This window comes from Carassius carassius, chromosome 30 (genome assembly GCF_963082965.1).
Source record: "Carassius carassius chromosome 30, fCarCar2.1, whole genome shotgun sequence".
NCBI classification, from domain to species: Eukaryota; Metazoa; Chordata; class Actinopteri; order Cypriniformes; family Cyprinidae; genus Carassius; species Carassius carassius.
Window position 1 is genome coordinate 21,428,076 of NC_081784.1, and position 27,345 is coordinate 21,455,420.

At 37.2% G+C, this 27,345-nt stretch overlaps 1 protein-coding gene and 1 long non-coding RNA gene across 2 annotated transcripts; one reads left to right on the forward strand and one right to left on the reverse strand.

Annotated features, from left to right (window-relative positions):
* The first annotated feature begins 192 nt into the window (after positions 1–192).
* Positions 193–27,345, forward strand: LOC132110885 (brorin-like). The gene is made up of 4 exons (XM_059517943.1): positions 193–403; positions 5,616–6,366; positions 9,065–9,194; positions 26,377–27,345. The coding sequence occupies exons 2-4, from the start codon at positions 5,698–5,700 to the stop codon at positions 26,526–26,528; spliced, it is 951 nt and encodes a 316-aa protein (XP_059373926.1). The 5' UTR covers positions 193–403; positions 5,616–5,697; the 3' UTR covers positions 26,529–27,345.
* On the reverse strand, positions 8,583–10,789 carry LOC132110886 (uncharacterized). Its single transcript, XR_009424690.1, has 3 exons — positions 10,730–10,789; positions 9,464–9,648; positions 8,583–9,309 (listed from the first exon to the last, which is right to left on the reverse strand). It is a non-coding gene; the product is annotated as an uncharacterized LOC132110886 (long non-coding RNA).

The window sequence follows — 27,345 nt, forward strand, 5'->3', positions numbered from 1 at the left end:
TCTGAGAATAGATAGGTTCTGTCAACACAACATGAACGATTGATTAATCACACAGTAAATAGTATGAGTCCAGTACGGGAATGTGCCACCTGGTGGTCGGAAAGGCGTCGCGCTGTTTTCATTAAACTCCTCACCATGTGACGTAAGTCTGCCGGTTCAGGTTTTTTTTTTCTTTTTCTTTTTTTTTCACTGATGCTGGGGAGTCCACTCCTTTCTTTCAGTACTCCGGCAAGAGCTGAGGAGACTTTAACAGCCCTGTCGTCCTCGCTAGTGGCACCATTTAAACTAAATTTCCAATTTTCTGAGTGCAGTTGTGAGGTGATGAGGAGATGAACGAGCCTCGATATCAACTGTGTGACAACTATCTACACAACACACCAACCACACCGACGGAAAGATGCAGGTATGGACGTCCAGTCTGTTCTAACGCCTCTACAGGGCATTGTAAAGTTACAGTTAAACGTTTAAGAAGAGTCCATGTACTGTTCTGCATGACCGATGCGCTTAAGCATGCCCAGCATGAACAAACTGATATTCACGGGCGCAGAGCTTTTCTTTGGGTTGCATTACGTTGATTAACTTATGTATGTGCTATGAATATTAAGGATAATAGCTTCTATTACAGCGTAGAGAGTGTTTTTTGCATCTGCTTTGTGTCGCATCATTATCTACGCCTCTTTTTCTTATTCTCAGCTTCAACTCCAAATGATTGCATCAGTTATTAAAGTGATCTTTCACCTGAGATGTTACTCTTTCTATCGTTATCTGTGAGCCTGTAGATGTGATTTTCGAGTGGATGTGAATGATGCTGTGAAGAGCACCTGTGCATTGCATCAACAGGCTCCACAGCCCACAGGGACTTGAGTTGAGAGCTACATGCATGGCTTTTGTGCTTAAATGGGAGTTTAGATTAACGATTAATAATGTCATTTTCGTCTAAAATGTAGTGTTACACATTTCATGAGTTACTGTACATCTTGGCTACTGCAATTTTACCACAATTCATTCAGGTAGTTGAATTTGTATAAAAGAGCTGGAACATTTCACTGTTTGCAACACTCATCTTGTTTTTGTCAACAGCCTTAGCACTACAGTATTTGTGGTGGGCAAAGTGGAAGGAGGAGCAAGGTTTTAAAATAAAATAAAAATATATAAAAAATATGTTTTTTGCAGTCTCCAAATCCAAGCGCGGTTGTGTCTTTTTACCTGTAGAGAGCAGAGGCGAACCAAGATGAAATGGGGCCCCAGGCAAAATTAATAGATGGGGGCCCTTCTAAAAGACTGTTTTGTTAATATATCTTCGTTACCTATATATATATATATATATATATATATATATATATATATATATATATATATATATATATTTATACAACATACACAAATTTGTTAAAACACGTATAATAGAACATAAAATGTTTATTTTAAAAAAAGTGCGTATTCTTCAACAAAATATCAATCTTCATCTTTATGGCAGAAGATACAACTGACAGCCTCTCTTAGCTCATTGTTGACCTATGTTTTTATCAGCTTTACTAGTTTTATTAGTTGCCAACTAATTATGTTAACTCAACTACTTCAATGTAGACGAGCTAAATAAATAGTCAACTAAGTAAATGTAATATTTATTGACAGCAAGAAACAGCACCCAGGGATGCAAACTAATCATGGGTGACAAAGACGAGCACCCAAACAACCCCCCTCCCCCAAACCGAAATTTTTAAAACATATATAATAATTTAAAGCCTTTATTATTATATTTTTTTAACTCCGCCAAAAGAATAAAAAATCACTTTAAATATGCACTTTCATTCATGAAGAAGACATGAAGAAGGTGGAAAACAAAGGCTAAAACAAAGGATAAAAATGACATGAAATTACCATTATATCCAATAGATGGCAGCAGAGGATCACTCAATAGCTCAGTTGCCATTTCAACTCACTAGTTTTTTTTTTTTCATATGGAGCCCCACACATGACATGCAGGAAAATATATTAGGCTAAATCATGTGCACGATTTTCTAATTCATTCCCTCAATGTACTAAAACGTGCACACGATTATTATAGCGTTCCCTCAATTTACTATTGCGTTCACTCGATTTATAAATTGTGCGCACGATTTAGCAAATCGAGGGAACGCAATAGTAAATCAAGGGAACGCATTAATAATCGTGTGCACGTTTTAGTACATTGAGGGAACGAATTAGTAAATCGTGCGCACAATTTATTTTTTCTTGCATGTCATGTGTGGAGCTCTGTATTTTCATGGCTTGCTTCTGAATTTATTATAAAATGACTATTAAGTATAGCAAGTGCAGGAAGTCAAAAAGTCTCATGTCATTAAGAAATAAATAATTAAATAGACCCAGACACCGACAGCCTAGTATGGTAACTACAAATTAAGTGAATTATGAAATGGTATAATAATTAAATAATGCAAAAATAAATAAATATTTTGGCATTTTTATAGATTTAATTTAAACATTGCATTGTTCAAACATTGCCTAAAAAGGACACATCAAAGGAGAGCTTTAATTTATCTTGACCTGTAGAAGCTGCTAAAGGTGTTGCTGTTGTAGTTTTGAATCTACTCTGCATCACATAAAGCACAGCTCTGTTTTGACATCGACTTGTCAGATAGTTTGTTACGTCCATTGCTACAGTTATCACTGTCAATCGCAGATCAATTTGGCGGATTCACTCGAGTAATGTAGAGTAGAGTTGCAGATGTATTGCTCCGTTATATTATTAGTGACATTTTCGATTGTTCAAATGATCAGCTGTGGGGGACCCCTCAAAATGCTTTATATAGCCCTATTGCTACGCCTCTGGTAGAGAGGGTTCTTCAAATTTTAGGTTTCGGTGTTTGGAGCCGATTGAGTATTCCTAAATCTTTGAGGGCTCCGATCCACTATACACTTCGGTTCAAGTCCGGCTTTCAGTTTGTAAGATGCTTTGTTGCTCACATCGCAGATGGTTTGGCTTGGGCAATACCTCTTATTTTGTTTTCAACACAATACCAATACTGTCAAAGACCAGTATCAACGATATCTATACCGATACCCCTAAAATTAACTTTTACATTATTTCATTTATTAAATTATTAATTAAAATTAATTATGATATAATTATTGTTTACACATGCACATATTTTTAATGAAGTGGTAATCAAATCTTCAAATACTATAGTTAGTATTACTTACGGTCACTGTATAATAAAACCAGGCTTCATTATCATAAGGGACTGCCAGTTGCACCCATAAAATGCAATATTTTTATTCTATAGTGTATTATTTATATTAAAATTAGTTACAGAATAGAACATGATCAGTATGAACTTCTAATGTTCAGTTTAAATAAATGTAATTGCACAAACTATTAGCAACTGTACAATTTAGATTTTTTTTTCTTTAAATAACTCAAACATATTACGTTTTTCTGTCCTCTGTTAAGACATCCCATTCCTAGTTTGTCTTCATGTATACGAACCAACTAACGGCCCAATTTCTTTCCTAAAAGTTAATTGATATTAATTACTTTGTATAAGTGCATAATTGTAGAACTGAAAGTACATAATTGTAAAACACAATGTTTTGTAAGATTAATTCATAAATAAATGAATTAATAAATGGTTCTGGCTGTTATTGTCGAAGATGATTAAATGAAAATGCACCCTGTCTAAATGCATTCTATAACTGTTATTGTGAACAATTAATCCATACATGCTTCTTTTTCTTTATAAAAAATGCCCTTGTAACTTTTAATCGGAATGTAATAACTCAATTTTCTGGTGAAAGGACAGAAGTCTCTCTGGTTATGTATGCAGCTTGTGCTTATCTACCTCCACTTTTGAGCGTGATGCCCACATTTCAACATCCAATAAACAACTTGCAGATGGAATCAAGTCCCAAACCTAAGTTTTTCCTTTTTCGACAATCGGATGTACATCACAATACATAAGAATAGATCTGTGGCTACTTCCATTTCATTGTCACTTTAATATTAGCATAGCTGTGATAACTTGCAGCCTTGCTGATATTCAGCACATCAGTATGCTTGTGTGATATTGCTTAAATATTTTTTCAACTGATCCCTTTTTCCCCCCATCTTAAATCTATTTCACGATTAACCTCTTCGTGTCGTTTAACAGATTCACATTTAAAGTGAATTGATTGCGCTTGGATGGAGAATAGAAGAGTTATTGAAGTGCTTGTGAGTCAAGTTCCCTTGAGGCAATTTACTTTCATGTCCATCACCCCCGTGAAAATTGATGCGTGGAGGTGCGATTGGAAGATTGCTGTCGCTATGTGTGATCACACCCGAGGCAGTCAGCCTTCACATGTTTCCAGAATGGGAGGGTTGTATATCTCTTTTGAAAAAAAAAAGAGAAAATTAATTAATTAATAAATTATATACATTTTTGCTTATTTTCTATTTTCTGTACAGTGTACATAACGTCTACTTAAAATTATAGCGACAAATTACATATAGCTGTTTAGAATTCAGTATCAATCAAATCAGCTCCTTAAAAGTGAGTAATTCTGCAAATAGATCAAATAAAACAACTGAGTTAAACAAATACAGTTAACTGGAATTAAAATAAACATCAGTCTTATTTATAGTACTAAATAATTTCTAATGTAACAATAATTTATTTAGATTCCATAACTGAAGATTTGTTTATATTTTACATTCTGGATCTCATTTATTTATGAGAAATGTATGAGTGACTAAGTCCTCACAGACCTCGACATTTGGTACATGAAACATGGCAAGGATAACAATCAAATAATTTAGAACATTTAGACAGGCCATGCTTGCAAATTAAAGATGGCTTATTTAAATTGTGTTGGATTTGGTCAATTTATTGCAATCAGTTAATGATTATTCACATTAGTTGTTAGTAAAAAAATTAGTAGCTTTTATTTAAACCGGCTTTATATTTAGTTAAACAATGAAACAAAACAAGATCATTCTATTAAATACAATTTACATATTATAATTTCATGAAATCTACAGAAGCACAGAATCGGTTTCATAGCCTGCATGATTAACTTGACTGAAGAATCATTGAAGGGGTTTGAAAGGAGTGTTGTAGATCACTGTTTCTATTTTTGCACTCCTTAAGAGAATTGATTTTTGATCAGTTTTTAGATTTTTAGCTGCTGTAGCTATCTTCTATAACTGATGATGCATTTATGTCATGTCCAAAAGATCATATTTATGAGTTGAATGACCACAAACACATCAACAAACTCATAATTATGACTGGAAAACTCATAAAATAGAACTCATGGAATTGGTGATTTAATGTTGTTGTTTAGTTTTTTTTTTTGGGGGGGGGGGGGTATTACAATATTGTTCAGTTATGATGCAAATATGACTATATAACAATTCGATGACCAGCACCTTTATAAACAAAATAAATCATAACATATAAAAACACATCATATTGGATCAATATGGTCATCACCATTTTAATCCAACCAAAGTGACCTGAAAGCACCAGATTTCCCAACTCGTAAATATGAACTTTTCAGGAGGATTGAATGCACCATAACATTGCATTGCCTCTGTCCATGGTGCTGAACTCTCTAGTTTGTTTCTTTTACAGATGTGACGATGCTTCTGCTATACTAGAGTCTACCTGTGATTTAAGGGTTGTAATGTGAGTCCAGGTGCAATCCTGTCTTTTTATGCTGGTGGAGAGGAGCGAGATGCTTCACTCGGCTGCCATGACAACAGGACTTATCTTTGTTTGCTGGCTCTTGTATACGAGTGTACGGGGCAATCCCATTGTGTCGGTGCCAGAGGGTGGGGAGAAAGAGCGCTTAGAGCGTGTTCTGACCCAGGCCAAGGAGGGCGCACTGAGCTCTGGTGCAAAGCAACGTCTGGAGGAGCTGAGTAATCTTGAACTGGAGGGGATCAAGGGTGGGAACAAATCCAATTCTAGCAGGAACAGACCCAACTTGAGTCCCTTGAGACGAGGGTCCAAACTACAAGGTAAGACCCTCGAAACCTGGGGTGAGCAAGAATCGCTCAAACAAACGGAAGAGGCGCCAACGGAAGAGGCCAACATATCCCTGCATGAGATCGATGAGTATGCTTACCCTGATTATAGGGGTAAAGGCTGCATGGACGAAACAGGGTTTGTGTTTGCCATTGGGGAGAAATTCACCCCAGGACCCTCCACCTGCCCATGCTTGTGTACAGATGAAGGTCCTCTGTGCACCCAGCCTGAGTGTCCAAAACTTCACCCTCGTTGCCTGCGTGTCGACACCAGCCAGTGCTGCCCGCAGTGCAAAGAGAAGAAAAACTACTGTGAATTTCGAGGAAAGATCTACTCATCTCTGGAGGAGTTCAAGGTTAGACCAACACATTAAGTGCTTCATTATCCATATGCCAGCTTAAACTAGGTTTATTCCTTTCTTTTTTCTGTATTCAACAGTGTCAGGAGTGCCAGAGTGACCTTTATTTTATGGTAGATTGTGTGAAGTCTTTGCATTTAGATCTTTACTCCTACGAATCTCTGTTCATTATTGAGTGGAATTGAATTTTTGTGGTCCAGTGGAGTTTTCTGTCCAGTTGAAGAAATCTAATGTGTGCACATCATGTCTTGATTATATATTGATTCCAGCAGGCCAAAAATGAGATTTCAAAATTGCTAATTTTTTCATTTTTAATCCATCACTCTTCCTCAGCCCCAGAATTTCCCCAGGGAGGAGGCTCGCCACTAGATAAAATATTGTTTTTCCTGTCTTTTATGCTCTGAAAGTGTGAGGTGTTCAATTATTATGCGAAACTAATGGTGACTTATCTTGTTTAGGCAGTGTTATGTAAGAGAAGACGACAGGCCTTTTTTCCCTGTAAGGTCTTATTATGATGCTCTCTAATAATAAAAAGCGCATGCCATCAGTTTCAGAGTTAGCAGCAGGTGCACAAATGATTCTTTTTGAACTGCGTGTCTCAACCCACAGTGTAGCCAAAGCCACTAGCTGCTTCTACAGCTCTTGATTCAGCTTTCATTGGCTCCTCCTCCTGTGTCTTTGGAGTCCTTATCCAAAACACTTAAGCTTTAATGGCGAGCAAGTGAGATTTATTAATGCATAAGTCAGCATAAGTGTTTTTCACAAAGACTGGTAATGACCAAGCACTGAATTTATTGGTTCTGTTCAGCCACACCTAATGCATATGCAGACCGCAAAGGTAACAATTAAACCCTCGGCAGAAGGAAATGAGTCCTGGTATCATATCTGTTTAGTCCCACAATGCGAGCCTCTCAGGTGGAACTGCTGAACAAATCTGTGCTCGCCTTTGTTGAACTTTTCAGTTTTAGAAACCCTGTGAATTTTTATTTTATTTTCCATCTCAATTGGAGGTGACACATTGTCCTCTGTTTGATTCTTTGAAGATTGTCTCAGGAGATACTGTGTGCAGAAGGGTCTTTTTACAGAAATGCTAATGCCAGAAAAGTATTTTGTATTTTATGCTTGGAATCAGAGAAGAAGCAGTGAGCAAAACTGATCGTTTGTTCAAATATACAGTATGTGATTTCTGAGACATCTGTGGAGTCACATGAATGCTTGAGAAATCCACTGTGTGACAGAAAGACTGAATTTATCACATGAATACAGTTCAGGTTCATGAAATGCAGGTGGCTGTTTCTTTAACTATGGGAACTTTGGGTGCTGTGGATTTTTAAAAATGAAGCACTTTTTGAACTTGCTACTTGATTTAATTTTTTTTTCTAACAATGTTCAACAGTATATATATACATGAATAACAGCAAAATTCCCTGAACTATAATTTCCACTACAGTACATCTGAAATACCCATTCATGCAAATGATGGTGGTGGAAATTGACATTTTAAACATTTATGGACTCTTTCCCCTAAGGCAAATTTTATAGCTAGCATTTTATGTATTGTAAATACTTCCAGACTGTTTGCATACTTTGATAGAATGCAACAGTTATTAGTGATATTTACCTGGATTTTAAAAGTTTTCTTCACAAGCTGGGTAAATTATTAGTGGCAAATTTGATGTTTGTAATGGAAAATATGCTACAGCCGATGGACAGTCATAAAGTATGTAAAATGTAATATATATATATAAATCATTGGTAACACTTCACAATTAGGTCCCATTAGTTGATGTCAGTTCATTAAGTCACACAATGAGACACACAGTCAACATATTTATAATCTTATGTTAATAGTAATAATAAAATTACAACTGTTCATTGTTCATTTTAATTCAAGACAATTAAATTAGCAGATACAACTTTTGATTTTAATAATATAGTCATATATATTAATATTTACATTAAGATAAAAATGCTTTAGAAGTCATTTTCATTGTTAGCTCAAATGTTACATGTAATGTTGTCTCCTAATGTTAACAAATTGAACCTTATCGTAAAGTGTTACTAAATCATTTACACACAATAAAAATAGAAATGGGTTATCTTTCACGCTTTATTTAGATGAAGCGGATTCTCGTATTTTAAGATCGAAAGCTTGGGTAAAACAATAGAATCTATATTTAAAAGACACTGGAAAAATAGCAAATATAAATCAAGGCATGCTAAAAAGATAGTTTTAATATGACCTCCGTCTAACAAAAAAAAGGAGGGGGGGGGGGTGTTGGAGTTTTAATGAAAATCAACCCTTGGGACCTAAAAGTGCCTGTAGTTGAAAAATCACTCAATAAAATAGACAGGTATTTATATTCATCCATAATGAATGGGCTCGAGCGTAAGGTACAACTCAGAGTTCCCTATGGACATAAATATGGAAAGAAAGGAAGGGAGATGAGCAATGCCAGAGGAATTGCCTGAAGGAATTAGGTAAGCATTATTAATATACTCTCAAGTGCTCTGATTGGCAGGACTATATGAGCGTGCTCATCAATTAAACCGAACACTCATCAGTTCCCAGTAAGAAGCACACCTCAGATCAGAGCTCTTGTTATTCCTCTGATAATTAAACCTCATATCAATCACAATAGTATGATGAGTGTTGCTACAGAAGGTTTTGTTTTTCATCTGGCTGTGTTTCCAGGTGTCTCCATGTGAGAAGTGCCGTTGTGAGCCCAGTGGAGAGGTTCTGTGTTCGCTGTCAGCTTGCCCGCAGACCGAGTGTGTTGATCCGGAATATGAGCCTGAGCGGTGCTGCCCGGTGTGTAAGAGCGGTAAGTGGTCGTGTTCTTCCAGCCTTTCTCTCTTTCTCTGTTCTCTCCATCCCCTGAACCGCAGAACCCCTGCTGTGTCCCCCAAGAGCGAGAGAGAGGTAGGTTAGAATTACTTCTGTAAAATGACCACAGGGACTTCACTTTCACTTCACCCAATTACCATAGCACGAAGAAAATTCACAGAAAGCATGCACAGAGCCGCAGATCTCATCGCCTCTCATATGGCTTACCTGTGCATCCATCTGATTGTTCTATAAAAGCCAGTTTACCTCAGTGAGGTGATGCAAACCCGAGGAGATTATATTTGTCTGCAGGCCTTTGTTTAGGATAGGTGCCGGAATGCATTATAAAGAGCAGTAGCACTAATGAACCTGCAAAGTTGCTCTGCTTGTTAGCAGGAGGTGAGGTGATTAGCGCAGGCAGGTGTTTCGGTTGCAGTCTGCTTTCTCCAGCCCTAGGGCACAGATGATTAAACTTTTACATGTTTTTCTCCCCTCCATTTGACTAGAAATACAGAAGTATAAGGTACATAAATGTATTCCTTCGTCAAAGTACCCGCTGCAGAGAAGGCAGTATTTTCAAAGCCACTCTACATGAAAAGCACCCTTGCACAGAAGCCTTTTTTTTTGCTCCGGTACAAAATCTAGTGAGCTGCCTACAGAAGCAGCATTTTAAGAGATGTTCGGCATGCTCCTGACAAGAAGGCTGTTCCACAAGGAATCTGAGATACCTTATTTTGGACAAATTCTTAGGCAGTGTATTATGTGTATACTTCACAGCCATCCTATAAGGCAATGTGTTGAACTCAATCAAATATAATATTGTCATTGTTCCCATAATTGCAGTGTTTTAGTCTGTATGGTTAAATTAGTTTTAATAATATTCCTGAGTAAATGACAGCAGAGTAAAAAGTATTTTATTCTACTGTTCTGATGCTCCCCTGTCATGCTTGCTTAGCTTGTCACTTTGTTTCTGTCTTGTTCGCCCTTAAAAATTGCTGCTTGCAGGTATATTTATGATTATATCTTCTGTTTGCCAACATACCATAAATGACATTATCAGGATGAGTATTTTGGGTGGAGAATTGTCTCAAGGGCGTCTACCGAACTTGTGAAATACTGTAGTGAGGGGGGTGTCTCTGTTCATAAATATTGGTAAATTATTATTTTCTATCATTATTGTTATTGTTCTTGGCGTGAACAGGCTTTAATAGTGCCACCCAAGCTGCTGGGTCTACATTTATTTTATTCGTTTTTTGGCTTTTTACAGAACTCTCTGTTCTTGGGCATCTAAAATTAATCAATAACACAAACTAAACAATACAAGAATGAAATAAAATATAATATTAAGTTTAACACATTATTGTCTAATTTATCTGTAATATAAATAAGATACTAAATTTGTTATTTATACAGTGATAATGGTCATTCAGTGTAATGGATTTCAGTGTGGTGTGACAGAAATTGCATTACACCAAATGACAATTTTTTTTTGAAAAGGAGAAAAAATCAAATATTTAAGAGCAATAAACTCACTTTTCTGCAGCACCACACAGTCTTCAGGGTGCCATTTGATGATGTCACAGATGGCTGAATGACTATCAGTTTTGTATGCTTTCAGAATGGCTTCTTGTTCCTGTTACACTGGATGATCTCTGATAAATTGCATTTTCAGGATAAAAGTCCCCTGGTTATTGAAATACAAAAAAAAAAAAAAAAAAAAAAAAGACATAGACCTTTCAGTATAACAGCTAACACTTGCCAATGTCAATAAAAAATGCAAAGAAAACAAAGCTATTTTTTTTTAGCTTGGTATTTTATTGTTTATTTAAAGATGTAAGTCTGGACCAATACACTGAATGACAATTTTACAGTTTAGAACATTATTGCATATTTAGACTTTTTTTTTCACAAAAGTTATTTGAAATATGAAAGCAGACACTTTACTTGCATTTAACATGTTTTTATGTATTTAAAATTACTTTAATGTGATACAGAGAGCAAAATGTTGACGTTTACTCTTTGACCCATGTATAAACTGAGATTGACGTGCTGTTATTGTTCATCATTACTTAATGATACTAAATGCTTTAACCAATTTATTCCCATTGTGAAGTCTTACAGATTAAATACAGTTCAATGAATCTGAATTATTTAATTGTAGCTTTGTTCTGTTAACATAGCTCAATAATGTGTTAATAAAATCAGTTGAATGAGGAACACTATCTGTGTGATGACAGTTTAGATGCTGCCTGTGTAGACAGCAGACAGTGAGGACACACACTAAGTTTCTGAACAGAGCTTTTTTGTGTGCCTTGTGCGTGTTGTTGAGGAGTGTTTCACAGTCGGGGAGAAAAGAAAAGCGGTGACCTCGGGTTAGTGTGTGAGTGTTCTGTGATTGGAACACATTACAATGTCTTGGGAGAAGTTTTCTGAATCAGTGTGGGTTATATAGAGTTGTTTGAGATGCTTTTAGACAGCATGTCCAAGTCTGTTGCTTCTTGTGTACGCCTGGATGCTGATCTAATATGGCACCGGCAGCCACGCTGCCTCCTTCAGCGGAAAAGGAATGATGACTTGGTAAATGGATCTCTGACTCGGCAGCTAGTGTGGACAATTGGGTGAAGGGTGATGTGGGGCAATTATTTTAAAGAGCACACATGTTTAAATGGATCATCTTGGCATTTGCTGCCAGGACTCCCTGAGAACATTGAGAGAACATTGGAGAAGACTGAAACTGGATGTAAAATGATTGCAAATCAGGTACAGAGTCAACTCTGACAGGGTAGTCATTTTAGCCATAAATGTCATGACTGATCACTTTGGAGCCAAAATGGCACTATGACAATGTTGATGGGCTCTGTTTACAATTCCTGAACAATTTGAATTCAGTTGTAGCAATAGAATGCAGATTTTTTAATTCAAATTTGCATTCAAGGAAGTACAACCCCAAATCAGAAAAAGTTGGGACAGTATGGAAAACGCAAATAAAAAAAGAAAGTAGTGATTTCTAAATTTACTTTGACTTGTATTTCATTGCAGACAATATGAACACAAAATATTTCATGTTTTGTCTGGTCAACTTCATTTCATTTGTAAATATGCATCCTTTCCTGTCATTCAGACCTGCAACACATTTCAAAAAAAGTTGGGACAGTAAAGCATTTACCACTTTGTAATGCTGCCATTCCTTTTCACAACACTTAAAAGACGTTTAGGGACTGAAGACAACAAGTGATGAAGTGTTTCAGGTGTAATTTTGTCCCATTCTTCCTGCAAACAAGTCTTAAGGTGGGCAACAGTACGGGGTCTTCGTTGTCGCATTTTGCGCTTCAAAATGCGCCACACATTCTCTATTGGAGACAGGTCGGGACTGCAGGCAGGCCAGTCAAGTACCCGTACCCTCTTCCTCCGCAGCCAGGACTTTTTAATGTGTGCAGAATGTGGTTTTGCATTGTCTTGTTGAAATATGCATGGACGTCCCTGGAAAAGATGTCTTCTTGAAGGCAGCATATTATGCTCCAAAATCTCTATGTACTTTTCAGCATTAATGGTGCCTTCACAGAAGTGCAAGTTACCTTTGCCAAGGGCACTGACACAACCCCATACCATGACAGACCCTGGCTTTTGGACTTGTTGCTGGTAACAGTCTGGATGATCCTTTTCTTCTTTGGTCCGGAGCACACGGCGTCTATTCCTCCCAAAAAATACCTGAAATACTGGTTCATCTGACCACAGTACACGTTTCCACTGTGTGATGGTCCATCCCAGATGCCTCCGAGCCCAGAGAAGTCGACGGCGCTTCTGGACACTGTTAACATAGGGCTTCCTTTTGGCACAGTACAGTTTTAACTGGCATTTGTGGATGTAACTACGTATTGTGGTACTTGACAAAGGTTTGCCAAAGTAGTCCTGAGCCCATATAGTGATATCGCTTACAGATGAATGACGATTCTTGATGCAGTGCCGCCTGAGGGATCGGAGATCACAGTTGTTCAGCTTAGGCTTGCGCCCTTGTCCTTTACGCATTGAAATTCCTCCAGATTCCTTGAATCTTTTAATTATGTTATGCTCTGTTGAATGTGAAATATCCAAATCTCTTCCTATCTTTCTTTGAGGAACATTGTTTTTAAACATTTCAATAATTTTATCACGTATTTGTTGGCAAACTGGCGATCCTCGGCCCATCTTTGCTCCTAAAGGATTAGACCTTTCTTGGATGCTGCTTTTGTATCAAATCATAATCAAAATCACCTGTTGACATCACCTGTTTCAAATCACATCATTATTTAACCATTTTACCTCATTACTAGCCCTAAATTGCTCCTGTCCCAACTTTTTTTGAAATGTGTTGCAGGTCTGAATGACAGGAAAGGATGCATATTTACAAATGACATGAAGTTGACCAGACAAAACATGAAATATTTTGTGTTCATATTGTCTGCAATGAAATACAAGTCAAAGTAAATTTAGAAATCACTACTTTCTTTTTTTATTTGCGTTTTCCATACTGTCCCAACTTTTTCTGATTTGGGGTTGTATTATTAAAATGTATTTATTTTGACTGGAAAAGTACTGGCTAAGTCTAACTTTGAATTATGGCTTATTAATGCCTTGTCAAAAAATAATGATAAAAAATATTTAGTTTTGTTGATTTACAGATGGATGTCAAAAGTATGGGGCCAGTAAGATTCAAAAGTGTCAGTAAAGACATTTACAGTGTTACAAAAAATATATATTTTGAATAAATGCTGTTCTTTTTAACTTTCCATTATTCAAAGCATACTGAAAAAAAAATTATCAGGGTTTCCACAAAAATATTGAGCAGCACAACAGTTTTCAACATTGATCATAATAAGAAACCAGAAATCAGCATATTACAATGATTTCTGAAGCATCATGTGATACTAAAGACTGGAGTAATGGCTGCTGAAAATTCAGCTTTGAATCAGAGGAATTAATAAATTAAAAAATATATATATTTAATAGAAAATAATTCTTTTAAATTGTAATAATATTTCAAAATATTACTGTTTTTGCTGTATTTGTGGTCAAATAAATCCAGTCTTGTTGAACATAAGAGACTACTTTTAAGCATCTTGACCACAATTGTTTCTGATGGATGAATGGATGGATAGACCATTCACTACAAACTATCCTAAGCTGTGACAGATGCATATACATCCAATTTACACTGTTACACTGCCACTATAAAATATGGAAATATTAGTGCGATATATACAAGTTAAATGATTAATTGTAGATATAAATTTCTTTCATTAGAATGCACCGCTAATTTCAAATGGCTGTGACTGACGAAAATGCTATTTAGCATCAGTTAATGTATCTACAACAAGGCTAAAGGAGCATTGTTAACCAGCTAAAACTTGACCCTTGCTCAAAACAAAACTTTTTCAACCTTTTGTGCAAGTGATTTGTCCAGTAAATCATTAGGAGAATGATTATTTAATTGGTACCATTAAGGATCAATTACCATCTGATTGACTGTGTCTTTGTATGAAAGACCGGCCCTTTGAGAAAAATGTGGTGTCTAAGGGATGAAATGATAATAGCTGCAGTAGAAATGGGGTCTGTCGTCTTCATTTTGGTTGGCAGAGTTGACACTGAATGGGGAAGCAGTGAGGAGAATTGATTTCTAAATGGGTTTCAAGCATTTCTCTCATAATCATAATCTTGTGCTCGGTTCACACTCACCACGGCATACACAGCAGGGGCTACAAAAGCCTGCCCCTCCAACTGTTTTAGCTCAGGTCACAGAAACCACACAATTCAAGAGACGTAAATGCTTGTAATTTGTTCGGTCATTAGAACATCTCATCATTGAGGTGATTCATCTGTGGCCAGCGTCAGCATCTTGCTGAAAATGCAGTAAACAGTGCAAGGCCACCTACACCTTCAAGGCTGCGGAGCACATTTCATCCTATTAGCTACAGTTTCATTTATTTTAAGTGGTTGTTAACATATGAAAAGCACAAAGGGTGCATAAAGCAGTCACGAGGGCCGATATATCTATTTGCTGCTCATTAAGAGCAGAGGTAAGCACCTCTTTCTTAGCTGCTGAATGAAGTATTATGTTCCCGTGCAGAGCACTGCCTGGGTCTGTTGTTGGAGGAGTATGCTGGGAGACACTTGAGGAAGTGCCATGGTGGGAGATGAAAGTGAACGCTATTGCTAATATCCACCGCAGGCAGTTGTTCATGAATATCAAAGAACATCTGCGAGGAGCAGCCATGTTAGGACTAAAAAATATCCCGATTCAGTCATAGCACTCCTGCGTTCTTTTCACCAACTGAGGGACTGTCAGTAAATAAGAAACTTGGCATTGAGTGATTCTTTTGAGTGCCTTTTGCTGCTTTAAGTTTCATAGAGAAAGCTGCACCAATATCACAAACTCCCAAAGATGCAAGACCCTCTTTTAGGAAAGGATAAACAAGCTTTCACAAGGAATTCTTGTGTGATGATTGAAACAGCATCAACTGGTTATGTAATCTTTGACCACATACAATTGGGCACCATAAAGCAATGCATAACTCACATGGTGCTGTGAATGAATCAGTGCTTTTGAACAAATTTTAAAAGTGAATGAATCATTATCTTTTACTTTCATGCACTGGCTCTGACAATAAATATTTTTTTTCTTTTTGAAGAGTGTAATTCTTTTCCTTCCTTCAAAGGCTCAAGGGACGACTCAGATTGTCATTGAATGAGTTAACATAGGTGCACTTTTTTGATCTTAAGAATAAATTTTGGTTCACCCAAAAATGAACATTTGATTTCTATCTGTTTACCCCCAGGGCATCCAAGATGTAGGTGACTTTGTTTCTTCAGTAGAACACAAACTAAGATTTTTAAGTCAAACCTTTGCAGTCTATTACTCTTAAGCCCCTGTCACACTGCACGTTGGTCCTGGAAAATTGCAGCGGTCTGACTTAAAAATCTTGGTTTTTGTTCTACTGAAGAAACAAAGACACCTGAATCTTGGATGCCCTGGGGGTAAGCAGATAAAAATCACATTTTCATTTTTGGGTGAACCATCCCTTTGGTTCATACAAAACAGCTCTTGTTCATAAAATCAAATGAACTGGGCTGTTCATTGTTGACATAGACTAACTAAATGAGATGGGTTATGTTAATTTAGTTGCAAATGTGAATCAGTTTTATTCACAACAATGAGAGAAAGGAGATTTTTAATAAGTAACCAATGACCATGTACAATTATGTAAAATGATTCTTCTTTTAATGAACGCCTGCTGGTGAGATTTAACCAGCAGAAAGCATCTTTGAACAAATCAGTAAATAAATCTTTTCAGGGAATTCAAAATAGTGTCATCGAAGTGACTCAAAATCTCTTCTAATACCTTGCATGTACAAACAGGAAAGAGATGCTTTTTTTTTCCTGCAGCCCTTTCCTTTTTGTCGACCTCCTCTCATGTGGGCCATCACCTTGGCAACGTACAGGGAAACAAGCCCTCTTCTTGAAGGGCTCAGACACTGGGGTCGCTGCTAATCTGAGGAGGTTGCAATAAACATTTTGAGCATGAGCCAAAAACCCTGAAAATCCTTGTTGCTGGGGGGAGAATGGGATCACTTGCAAAAAAAAGAAAGAAAAAAAATTGGAGGGAGAAATATTCATGGGGGCTTAAGAGAAGGGATGTCCCTTTCCGATCCACGACATCGGTATCGTGGAGATACTGGCCCAGAACGCTAGATCGGAGATCGGAGGGGAGAAAAAAATATGATCCCATACCTATTTCCGATACCTATCCAACACAAACCATGGGAAAATCTAGCTTAAACCATCACCTAAATCCTTGAATATTAGCATTTCTCTTGCTGCTACATCCAGTTAAGCGTGCAGCCTGTCACGTGATAACAGTAGTAGCCAATCCCAGTTGCTTAAAAAAAAAAAAATTATTCAATTCAAATATCCACTTAATTTTTCATTTTTGGCAACCTTTTTGCGATAGACATGCTAGCCTCTGTAATTTCTTCAACAAAAACATGTGGACATCACAACTCTTACAAAAACTAATCCTTGGTTTTATTGAAGTAAAAATTTATTGTGTGTCATTTCTGAATACTTGAGACTATAAAATCAAACAGACAACTGTATTAGTAAAATCATAGCCATAGGCAACTGTCTAGCTACAATTGTAATTTGTAAATAATAATTGTTTTATTTTAACTTGTTCATAAAATTTTTTGAATGCTACTGCTAAATTCTATTGTACCTGCAAAACACTGTTTATTTTTATTAGTGTATTATGTGTATTTGTAATGTGTATCTTTGTTCTATTTTTTTTAAATAACGAAGATAAAATAATGACAAAGATTTTTATGTTTTTAGGTGGCTAATTGAGCAACGTGCTTCCATTTATTTCATTATTATTATAAGTATTAGTTCAAGAATAAAATAAAAATATCGGATTGATATCGGAATTGGCAAATAGCCAAAGCTGTGGCATCTGTATCATTATCGTTAAGTGAAAAAGTGGTATCGGGACATCCCTACTTAAGAGAGACCTTTCAGTCCTCAGCTCATCTCAAATACTTCTTCTTTTTCTTTCTTCCTCTGGAAAAATATGTTTGCCCGAATTTGTTGCACTGATGGTTTTATCCGTTTGTAATGGGGCTTGATTCTCTGCGATACTGAAGGAGAGAGGTAGAGGACAGTGATTTTATATGCACAGCACCTCCATCTCTCTCTACATTCTCCTGAAACACTATTTTTTCAGTCTTTTAATTCCGGGAGATGCACAAAAGTAGGAGAACGGGATTTGAAAAGCAAACCACATGGATGTATTTAACAGAAGTATGTAATAAAAATGCCTTGCATTTATGTTAAAAACATCTTTTTCATACATGAAAGTTCAACAAATTAGAAAGATTCCTGGGGCCGGTTGCACCAACAGTGTGTAAGTTACGACATATGCCTAGTTTTGATGTGAAGTAACAACTTATACACTAATAAAAATGTTTGTGTTGCACCATTAAATTTGAAATATTGAACTAATGTTTACAGAAGGAGTAGTGGTTGAAATTAAATTAGTTAATTGCCTCAATAATACTTCAAATCGGTTTCTAATTATTCACATATAAAAATATCTTTGTTATTATTAAAGGAATTGTTCAACACAAAAATGAAAATTTTATGACAATTTACCCTCAGGCAATCTAAAATGTAAATGAGTTTGTTTCTTCATTAAACCAGATTTGGAGAAATGTAGCATTACATCACTTGTTTACCAATGGATCCTCTGCAGTGAATGGGTGCCGTTAGAATGAGAATCCAAACAGTTGATAAAAACATTAGAATAATCCACAGCTAATCCACACAACTCTCCATCACAACTCTCCATCAATTAACATCATGTGAAGTGTAAAGCTGTGTGTTTGTGAGAAAAAAATCTATCATTAAGGCGTTTTAAGGCCCAATCCGAATTCTACCCCTTAGCCCTTCCCCTTCGCGCGTTCACTTGAAGGGGTAGGGTCGTCTTGATTCTCTTTTGGTTGGAGGGGAAGGGGTAAGGGGAAGGGCCAGATAGCCCTTCAAACGAAGATTTTTCGGGACCACACTTCAGACGAAGGGGTATGAATTATCTCGGCAACATGGCTGCTACAGCGAACAAAAAGACACATAAATGTAGGCTTTTTTGGCATAAATAAAGATTTTAACAAAAAGTAATCATTTATTTTATGTTACATTCAATTGTGAGTTCATATTAACGGTCATGTCACTCAAAGAAATGTTTGCAAAAAATCGCTAATATTTGCTAACGTCATATCATTACAGACTGCATGATAGTACCACAGCATATGTCTGATCAGGGCGATAACTGCCAAAGACATTGATGGGGGCTAATCCCCCCAAAAATTAGAAATCGCTAAACCATTTTCTCAAATATTGAGAGTGAGAGAGAGAGAGAGAGAGAGAGAGAGAGAGAGAGAGAGAGAGAGAGAGAGAAATGGAAGTTGCATGTATTCGCGTCTGTGCGTTTATCTTTTTAGAGTGAGTTTACTTAAAACAGCAATTGTATCCTCTCGTCGCTGGAAAATATAATGTAGCGATTGTCACGCTGTCTGGTCTCTGTTTGCCTGAGTTTCCACTAGTGGTCTCACTTCCCCATAGGCACCTCACCTTTGGCACTACAATTCCCACTAAGCCTTGTCCCGTCATCACAGTAATTGCACTCCTGTTAATTACACTCAGGTGTCTTCACTTGTTAGTCATTATCCTCCCTATATTAACCAGTCCTTTTCTGTTTGTCTGCATGGAGTCCTTTCTTTCCATCACCCAGTTTCCTCGCCTTCTGAGTTCCTTGTCTTGCGAGTTCCTGTTCCCGTTCCTGTTCCTATTCCTGTTTATTTATTTGTTTGTTTGTTTGTTTGGATGGATTTTTGGTTTTGACCTCTGCATGTTGGATTCTGAGTTGGATTACCCAAATAAATCCACACTGCGTTTGGATCTCTTGTCTCCTGCGTTCCACTGGGTCTCCGATCGTAACAGCCATTAAATATTTAAACTGTATTTAATAAAAGTCATGGGGCAGTGTTGACCGTTTATTTTCTCCTGGATGTGTGAGCTGCGCGATTTCTGATTTGTGTGTGTGTCAGTAAGCAGCGCATTAATACAGAACGATAATTAAAGGCTCTAATGCACACCAGCACACCAGTATATGTGTGTATTGTAAGATCTAGACGACGAATGATGGCGTGTGACGCCATGGTAGTGGTGTCCCAATCCTTAGGGGAATATTTTCTCCCCTACCCCTTGACACTCTGTTTTAAGGGACAAGGGGAAGGGGTAGGCGGAGGGGTAGGGGAAGGGGAAGGGGTATAAAATAGAATTGGGATTGGGCCTAACTTTAACCAATTGCCACTGGACATATACCAGTCCATAAATCAAATAATGCTCCTCAACAAACACATCTACATATTGGTTGGGCTGAGCGTTAGTACATTTACAGTACATTTCAGAGTACCTTTTTTAAAGGCTATTGGATCTCTGAAGTAAAATGTAAAATTATTCCACATTGCAATATTTTATGAAGATCATATTACTTTCTCACTATTTTTTCTTAAGAACAAATGGTGCAACCAAATACAAACTAGCTAATAGTGACTAAGCCCCTACTGTGTACTTTATATTCCATTTTAACAAATACAGGTGCAATACCACCCTGGTCCATATGGCATAGCGTATGACTTATTATGAGAATTTTGGAATTTGTTCATTAATGTTTTAGTGAAGTCCATCCACTGGCACTTCCAGAATAAAATATACCCCTGCAAATCCGCATACACCTTCTCCATCCATCCCAGTCATCATTTCCACAAAAAGTAAGTAAATTTAGTGGCATTTATAATGCATACATACTAAAGAACTGCATTAAAGGTCTTTCCTTTTACTTATTCTCAGAGCAGTGTGAGCTATGATCCCGGCTCTTTCAGAGAGCATCAGCTCTAATGAGCTTTAAAAGATCATGTCATTTTCAGGATCCAAACTTTCCTTTTCTCCTCCTTTGCCTTTTAGCTCAATTATCACTGTACCATGGGGAATGCAATTCATCTCTGAATGGACCAAAGTCTTTAATGGTGCGCTCTCTTGAATTTAGCCTTTACAACAGTGCTTTGATAGGCGGTGAGGATAAGGGTCTGCTCAGCTTGATTAAACACTCCTGTCCACTGCCAAAAATGCAGCATGCGCACTGCCCCACTGCTGTATTGTTTGTTGCTGTATACTGAACCCATTTATCTTCCTTTCGATTCTCTTTGTCCTCCTTTTTCAACTTTCTCTACCCCCTCTCTCTGTATACCAGTGATCACATATAATGTGACAATACATAATCATGTTCTGTTATGCGACAGTTAAACATATATGGCAGCAGTTTTAATGCACATACAGTACAAAGCCATAAGGTAATGTGAGATATAACCCTTCACGATGAATCAGCTGTGCCAGCTGTTTTTATTTTCACAGTCTTGATATTTGGGGACAGGAATCTGAAGTGTTTCCTGTGGAATGATTATAAATATGGATTGGATGACGTCTTGACAGCATTGGCCAAATATTCAAGATGATTGATGTGCCTGCATTCTTCTGATGTAGTCCTCCATCTTTTATGATAATGTCTTTTAGAGACTGAATACCATTTTTCCTTGTTTAGCGAATGTAAAAAAAAAAAGGGGGGGGGTTGGGCACGGCGCTTAGGTAGCATTTCTCTTTAATGGCATAATTTTTTTAAATTAATTTTGTTTATTATTGGGTTTTTCTTAGTTTCTAACCTGAGACTAAACATTTAATATCTAAATGTAACTACATCCACCAAATTCAGCATAGTTTTGTAGCCCGTTTCCCATAGTTGAAGAATAACTTCCATAGAAAAATTCTGACTATAAAAGCCATCTTACACAGCATGTTCTCAGATTTATTATCAATTGGAGCAATTTTCCGAATTTTGGCTTGCTTTTCTATATCCGAATCTAAATTTATTTTGTTCAGCCTGCTGTGCCATGCCCCAAACTCTAACTGATGGTTGATCGGATCGCTCTAAATGTTTTGATGGTTCCTGGGAGGCTTTTTTTTTTTTTTTTTTACACTTTTTGGGGAGATAAAGCAATGAATGGCCTACTTATAGAGGCCAATGAACAAAAAAATGGTTTAACTGAATGTATTTTGACATAAACTTTACCTTTAACTTTATTAGCTATAATTTACATGCAGCACAGAATGCATTATTTACATATGCTAGCATGGGGCTGAAGCAGTATCTCATTTATATGGCAAATAAATGCAAAGCTTGCTGCACATTGAGTACTGTGTAAAATGCCATTAATTCCTGCTAGAGCTTTCAAGCTGTGTTCACCAAACTCAGCACAGTACTTCAGGCTGTTCTGACTTAGCAGGCTTTATTTTTTCGAATTAATCAGACTTGATTGTCTTGTAGTAAAAAGCCTTCCATCCATCCATTCATTCAAGCTTTAAACTATTTAAACATTTCAAACAAGTTTTGTCTACACAGCTTCTGAGTTTGTTGTGACAAATTCTCTTTTTCTAGTTAACATATGCATCTGAATGTGACAAGCCATTTAGTGTTTCTCCTGATGAGTCACTTTTAGACCTGCATGGTCCAGTGCATGATGTGGCATAGCAATGCCAGTCTATCTTCCTCTGATAACTGTTAACTGCTTCTTTTTTTTTTTGCTTTTGCTTATTGTCTTTTTGCCTATACAGGTGCTGGTCATATAATTAGAATATCATCAAAAAGTTGATTTATTTCACTAATTCCATTCAAAAAGTGAAACTTGTATATTATATTCATTCATTACACACAGACTGATATATTTCAAATGTTTATTTCTTTTAATTTTGATGATTATAACTGACAGCTAAGGAAAATCCCAAATTCAGTGTCTCCGAAAATTTTAATATTACTTAAGACCAATACAAAGATAGGATTTTTAGAAATCTTGGCCAACTGAAAGGTATGAACATGAAAAGTAAGAGCATGTACAGCACTCAATACTTAGTTGGGGCTCCTTTTGCCTGAATTAATGGAGTCGATCAGACTGTGGCACTGCTCAGGTGTTATGAGATGCCAGGTTGCTCCGATAGTGGCCTTCAGCTCTTCTGCATTCTTGGGTCTGGCATATCACATCTTCCTCTTCACAATACCCTATAGATTTTCTACGGGGTTAAGGTCAGGCAAGTTTGCTGGCCAGTTAAGAACAGGGATACCATGGTCCTTAAACCAGGTACTGGTAGCTTTGGCACTGTGTGCAGGTGCCAAGTCCTTTTAGAAAATGAAATCTGCATCTCCATAAAGTTGGTCAGCAGCAGGAAGCATGAAGTGCTCTAAAACTTCCTAGTATATGGCTGCGTTGCCCTTCAGAAAACACAGTGGACCAACACCAGCAGATGACATGGCACCCTAAACCATCACTGACTGTGGAAAGTTTACACTGGACCTCAAGCAAGGACTGTGTGCCTCTCCTCTCTTTTTCCACACTCTGGGACCCCGATTTCCAATGGAAATGCAAAATTTACTTTCATCAGAGAGCATAACTTTGGACTACTCAGCCGCAGTCCAGTCCTTTTTGTCTTTAGACGCTTCTGACGCTGTCTGTTGTTCAAGAGTGGCTTGACACAAGGAATGCGACAGGTGAAACCCATGTCTTGCATACGTCTGTGTGTAGTGGTTCTTGAAGCACTGACTCCAGCTGCAGTCCACTCTTTGTGAAACTCCCCCACATTTTTGAATGGGTTTTGTTTCCCAATCCTCTCCAGGGTGCGGTTATCCCTATTGCTTGTACACTTTTTTCTACCACATCTTTTCCTTCCCTTCGCTTCTCTATTAATGTGATTGGAAACAGAGCTCTGTGAGCAGCCAGCCTCTTTTGCAATGACCTTTTGTGTCTTGCCCTCCTTGTGCAAGGTGTCAATGGTCGTCTTTTGGACAACTGTCAAGTCAGCAGTCTTCCCCATGATTGTGTAGCCTACAGAACTAGACTGAGAGACCATTTAAAGGCCTTTGCAGGTGTTTTGAGTTAATTAGTTGATTAGAGTGTGGCACCAGGTGTCTTCAATATAGAACCTTTTCACAATACTCAAATTTTCTGAGATACTGAATTTGGGATTTTCCTTAGTTGTCAGTTATAATCATCAAAATTAAAAGAAATAAACATTTGAAATATATCAGTCTGTGTGTAATGAATGAATATAATATACAAGTTTCACTTTTTGAATGGAATTAGTGAAATAAATCAACTTTTTGATGATATTCTAACTATATGACCAGCACCTGTACAGTATTAAGAGGACCAGACAGGAGCATGGATAGCTGTTTACTGACATGGGATGCATTCCCCATGAAAACAACTGCTTTCTAGGTGTCACATGCACAAGCCACTTTACCATGGCTTTGAATACTGTAGCAGGATGTTTGCTTGTAGCACCTATATTTTATACCATGCCTGTTTATATTTCTATTTGCCAGTGTGTTTGTTTCATCCGTTTCAACAGCCATTTCCAAAAAAACAGCTTTACTATTTCCTCTAGCAAGTTCTCAAAAGCATTAAAGCTGGATTTAGGCTTAAACACATAAGTTTGTTTAAATATTTTACATTTTGAAAGAGCACTTGCATGAGAGGAACAGCTTTATAGATTAGCACACTAAAGGTTTGTGTCTGCACTTGGGGCTTGATAAATGTTTATGGTGCACCAAGAGCTCAGCAATTACTCCTCTATGAAGTAATGATACGGTCATGTTATATGGAAGGCCTGATATTGAACTGTGCTTAACAGTGTGAACATCTTTAGAGGTACTATTTTCATTTGAAACATTTAACACCATTCTGATAAAGACTGATTGCCATCTGTGGGTTCTGAAAGGAATGCTGTCAAGATGCCAAGACGAAATGTCCCTGCCTTGATTGAATGAGCTGCATCAGGGATCCACACTGCAACTAAAACTGTCACAAATGCGGCAAAAAAATTACAAGGATCATTTACAGTGTATTCACAATTGGTAACAAGTGAGAAATCTTTGTGTACATCCATATTCAGTTTAGTCAGATGCCATCCTGTGCATACCTGTGTTGAATGCCAATAAAAATGACTCTCATGAACTGGTTGTTTGTAATGAATCATTTAAAATAACAGAACAAACAGTTAACAATTTGAATCAGATTCACTGAATCATTTAGAAGGGGTGCTCCGTTCAAGTCCGGCCAATCATTATGCGCATCTCATCAGTAAAGTCGGTTCTCTAATCAGCGGTAACTTCCATTAGGTTAATGATTTCACATAGAGCAGCTGTTACTACACAGAGCCGTTGTAAACTGAGAAGCTGCGCAAATCCACGTTCATTATCAGCCTTTATTTGTGCAGCTTCTCAATGAACAACGGCTCTGTGTAGTAACAGCTGCTCTATGTGAAATCACACACCTGATGGAATTTACCGCTGATTAGAGAACCGGCTTTACTGACGAGATGCGTATTAACGATCGGCCGATCTTGATCGGTGCACCACTATCATTTCAGTTGTTACTGAATTTACAAGTGGCTCCCTCGCTGAACTGCCAAGAATCATTAATTGGAAGCTGCACTGTCTTTATTTGGAACATTTTTTTTCAACACTTTAAACTTTTTATAGATATATTTCTCATGTATGTGTGTTAAGTATTCACTGAGTTTCAGTTCATTTTAGAGACATGTTTCAGGAAGATATTCACGGACAGCGAGACAGCTGAAAGCACAATGTATTTTGTCTTTATTTTACAAAAGCACAATGTTTTTTTGGAAAATTAGATGCCATCTTGTGCATACAAGGGTTGAATGCCAATGAAAAATGACTCTGATAAAGTAGTTGCTTGAAATCATTTAGAAAGATTCATGAAACAGATTGAATTATTTAGAGCTTTTACTGAGTTCACAAGTGACTCCCTCACTGAATTGCGAGGTGAGTCTGATTTAAAATGAAACAAGAATCATTACTGTTATATATGGTTTAAGTTTTTCAGGCATACATGTGTCTGTTTATTGACTGATCATTTATATGACAATGTATATTTAAAGATACATATTCAAAACAGCATTTTGTTGAATAAATTAATAATAGTGTTCTAAAAATATCTAAAAAGATTTAATTTTTTCAAATACAACGTTTTTTACTAATAAACTAATAAAATTATTGGTTGTTGTTTAAAATGATGTCCAATTATAAAGTTTTATACTAAATACAGCTAAAATAACACCCTAGTTTATATAACTAAAACCCCTGTAGTTTATATACAAAAGTGTCCCTTCATCACAGGTATAGCAGAATGAACTGAAGCCTTTCTGAACAACAATTTATGTCAGGCAATTTTGTGATTGATCAACTGAAAAATTATTTGGCTCTTAAATATTTAATTGCTTTTATAATTTATTTGTTGGTTTGGAGCCCTGTACATGCAGAAAAAAAAGAACTGACTTGGGTCATAGTATTGTGGTTTGATTGACTGCTAACTTGAAAACATCATAAAACTTACATGAAGTCAGTTGAAATTTTCAGCTTGATCCTTGGCAGTTACTGCCACTCAAAACCAGGGCTTGCAGTTGTGTTGGCAGATCTCAGCAGGCTTTCTCTCAATTTGATGCAGCCTCTCCTGTCTGTGCACAGGGCCAAACTGCTACGCGGACACAGCAGTGATCCCGGCTGGCCGAGAGGTTAAGATCGACGAATGTAACATCTGCTACTGCACGTACGAGGAGGGCACCTGGCGTATCGAGCGGCAGGCCACCTGCAGCAAGAACGAGTGCCAGCCGAGCTAAGGCTCGAAACGCTCAGCGTTCACCTAGACAACTCTGGAGATTTGGATCAGACGTCCCAGCTGTGGTCTGTAGAGGCTCAGCACAGCAGCCCTGAGCCTCACACGCAGCCAAGACACTGGCACAGTGTGCTGTAACATTAGTGGGTCATCTGTGACCGTTCATGACTATGAACTCGGAGTGTCCTGTAGCAAACAGCGGATGGACCAATTAACCTGGGGAAAAGGCCAAGGGCCAGGGTGCGAAACGCTACTTTTCTCTCGCTACCACAGAGCCTCTGAGTTGGCATCGAGTCATGACGAGTGATGAGATTCATCCGTTAGAGTTACATGTATAGTCTTAGGAGGCATGGAGTCGAATTCAACTATATTAATACTTCAAGTTTGTATTGAGATTTATAGCCCATATAAAGGATATTTATTTATGTATGTGCTGGTTCAACGATTATGATTGGATTCAGATATCTGATTTACAGTGAAATGATATTTTTATAGCCACTGTATTTTGATATGCTGTAACGTTTTAATACCGGATCGACTTTAATCCGTCTTATTAGAATGTATAATGCACCTACAGCTGTCAATGTGTCTGGAGGATTAGTTTCATCAAAGACTGTCAGGAGTGACACATAACATCTAACACAACGTCAGGATAGTCAGCAGAGCAGAATGAATTCCATCTCCATTCAAGGAAACCTAAAATGAAAAAAAAAATCTGCTTACAGATGTTTGCATTTTTGTTAAGTCTCTATTGTGCTCTTATCTGAGGTCTGTTTTGCTAAGACGCGTTTCTATATGTACGTGTTTTCAATGTTCCAAAT

Coding starts and splice junctions, on each gene's coding strand:
- LOC132110885 (XM_059517943.1), top strand. CDS start 5,698: ATGCTGGTGGAGAGGAGCGAGATGCTTCACTCGGCTGCCATGACAACA. Junction 6,367..9,064: donor CATCTCTGGAGGAGTTCAAG/GTTAGACCAACA, acceptor CTGTGTTTCCAG/GTGTCTCCATGTGAGAAGTG. Junction 9,195..26,376: donor CTGCCCGGTGTGTAAGAGCG/GTAAGTGGTCGT, acceptor GTCTGTGCACAG/GGCCAAACTGCTACGCGGAC.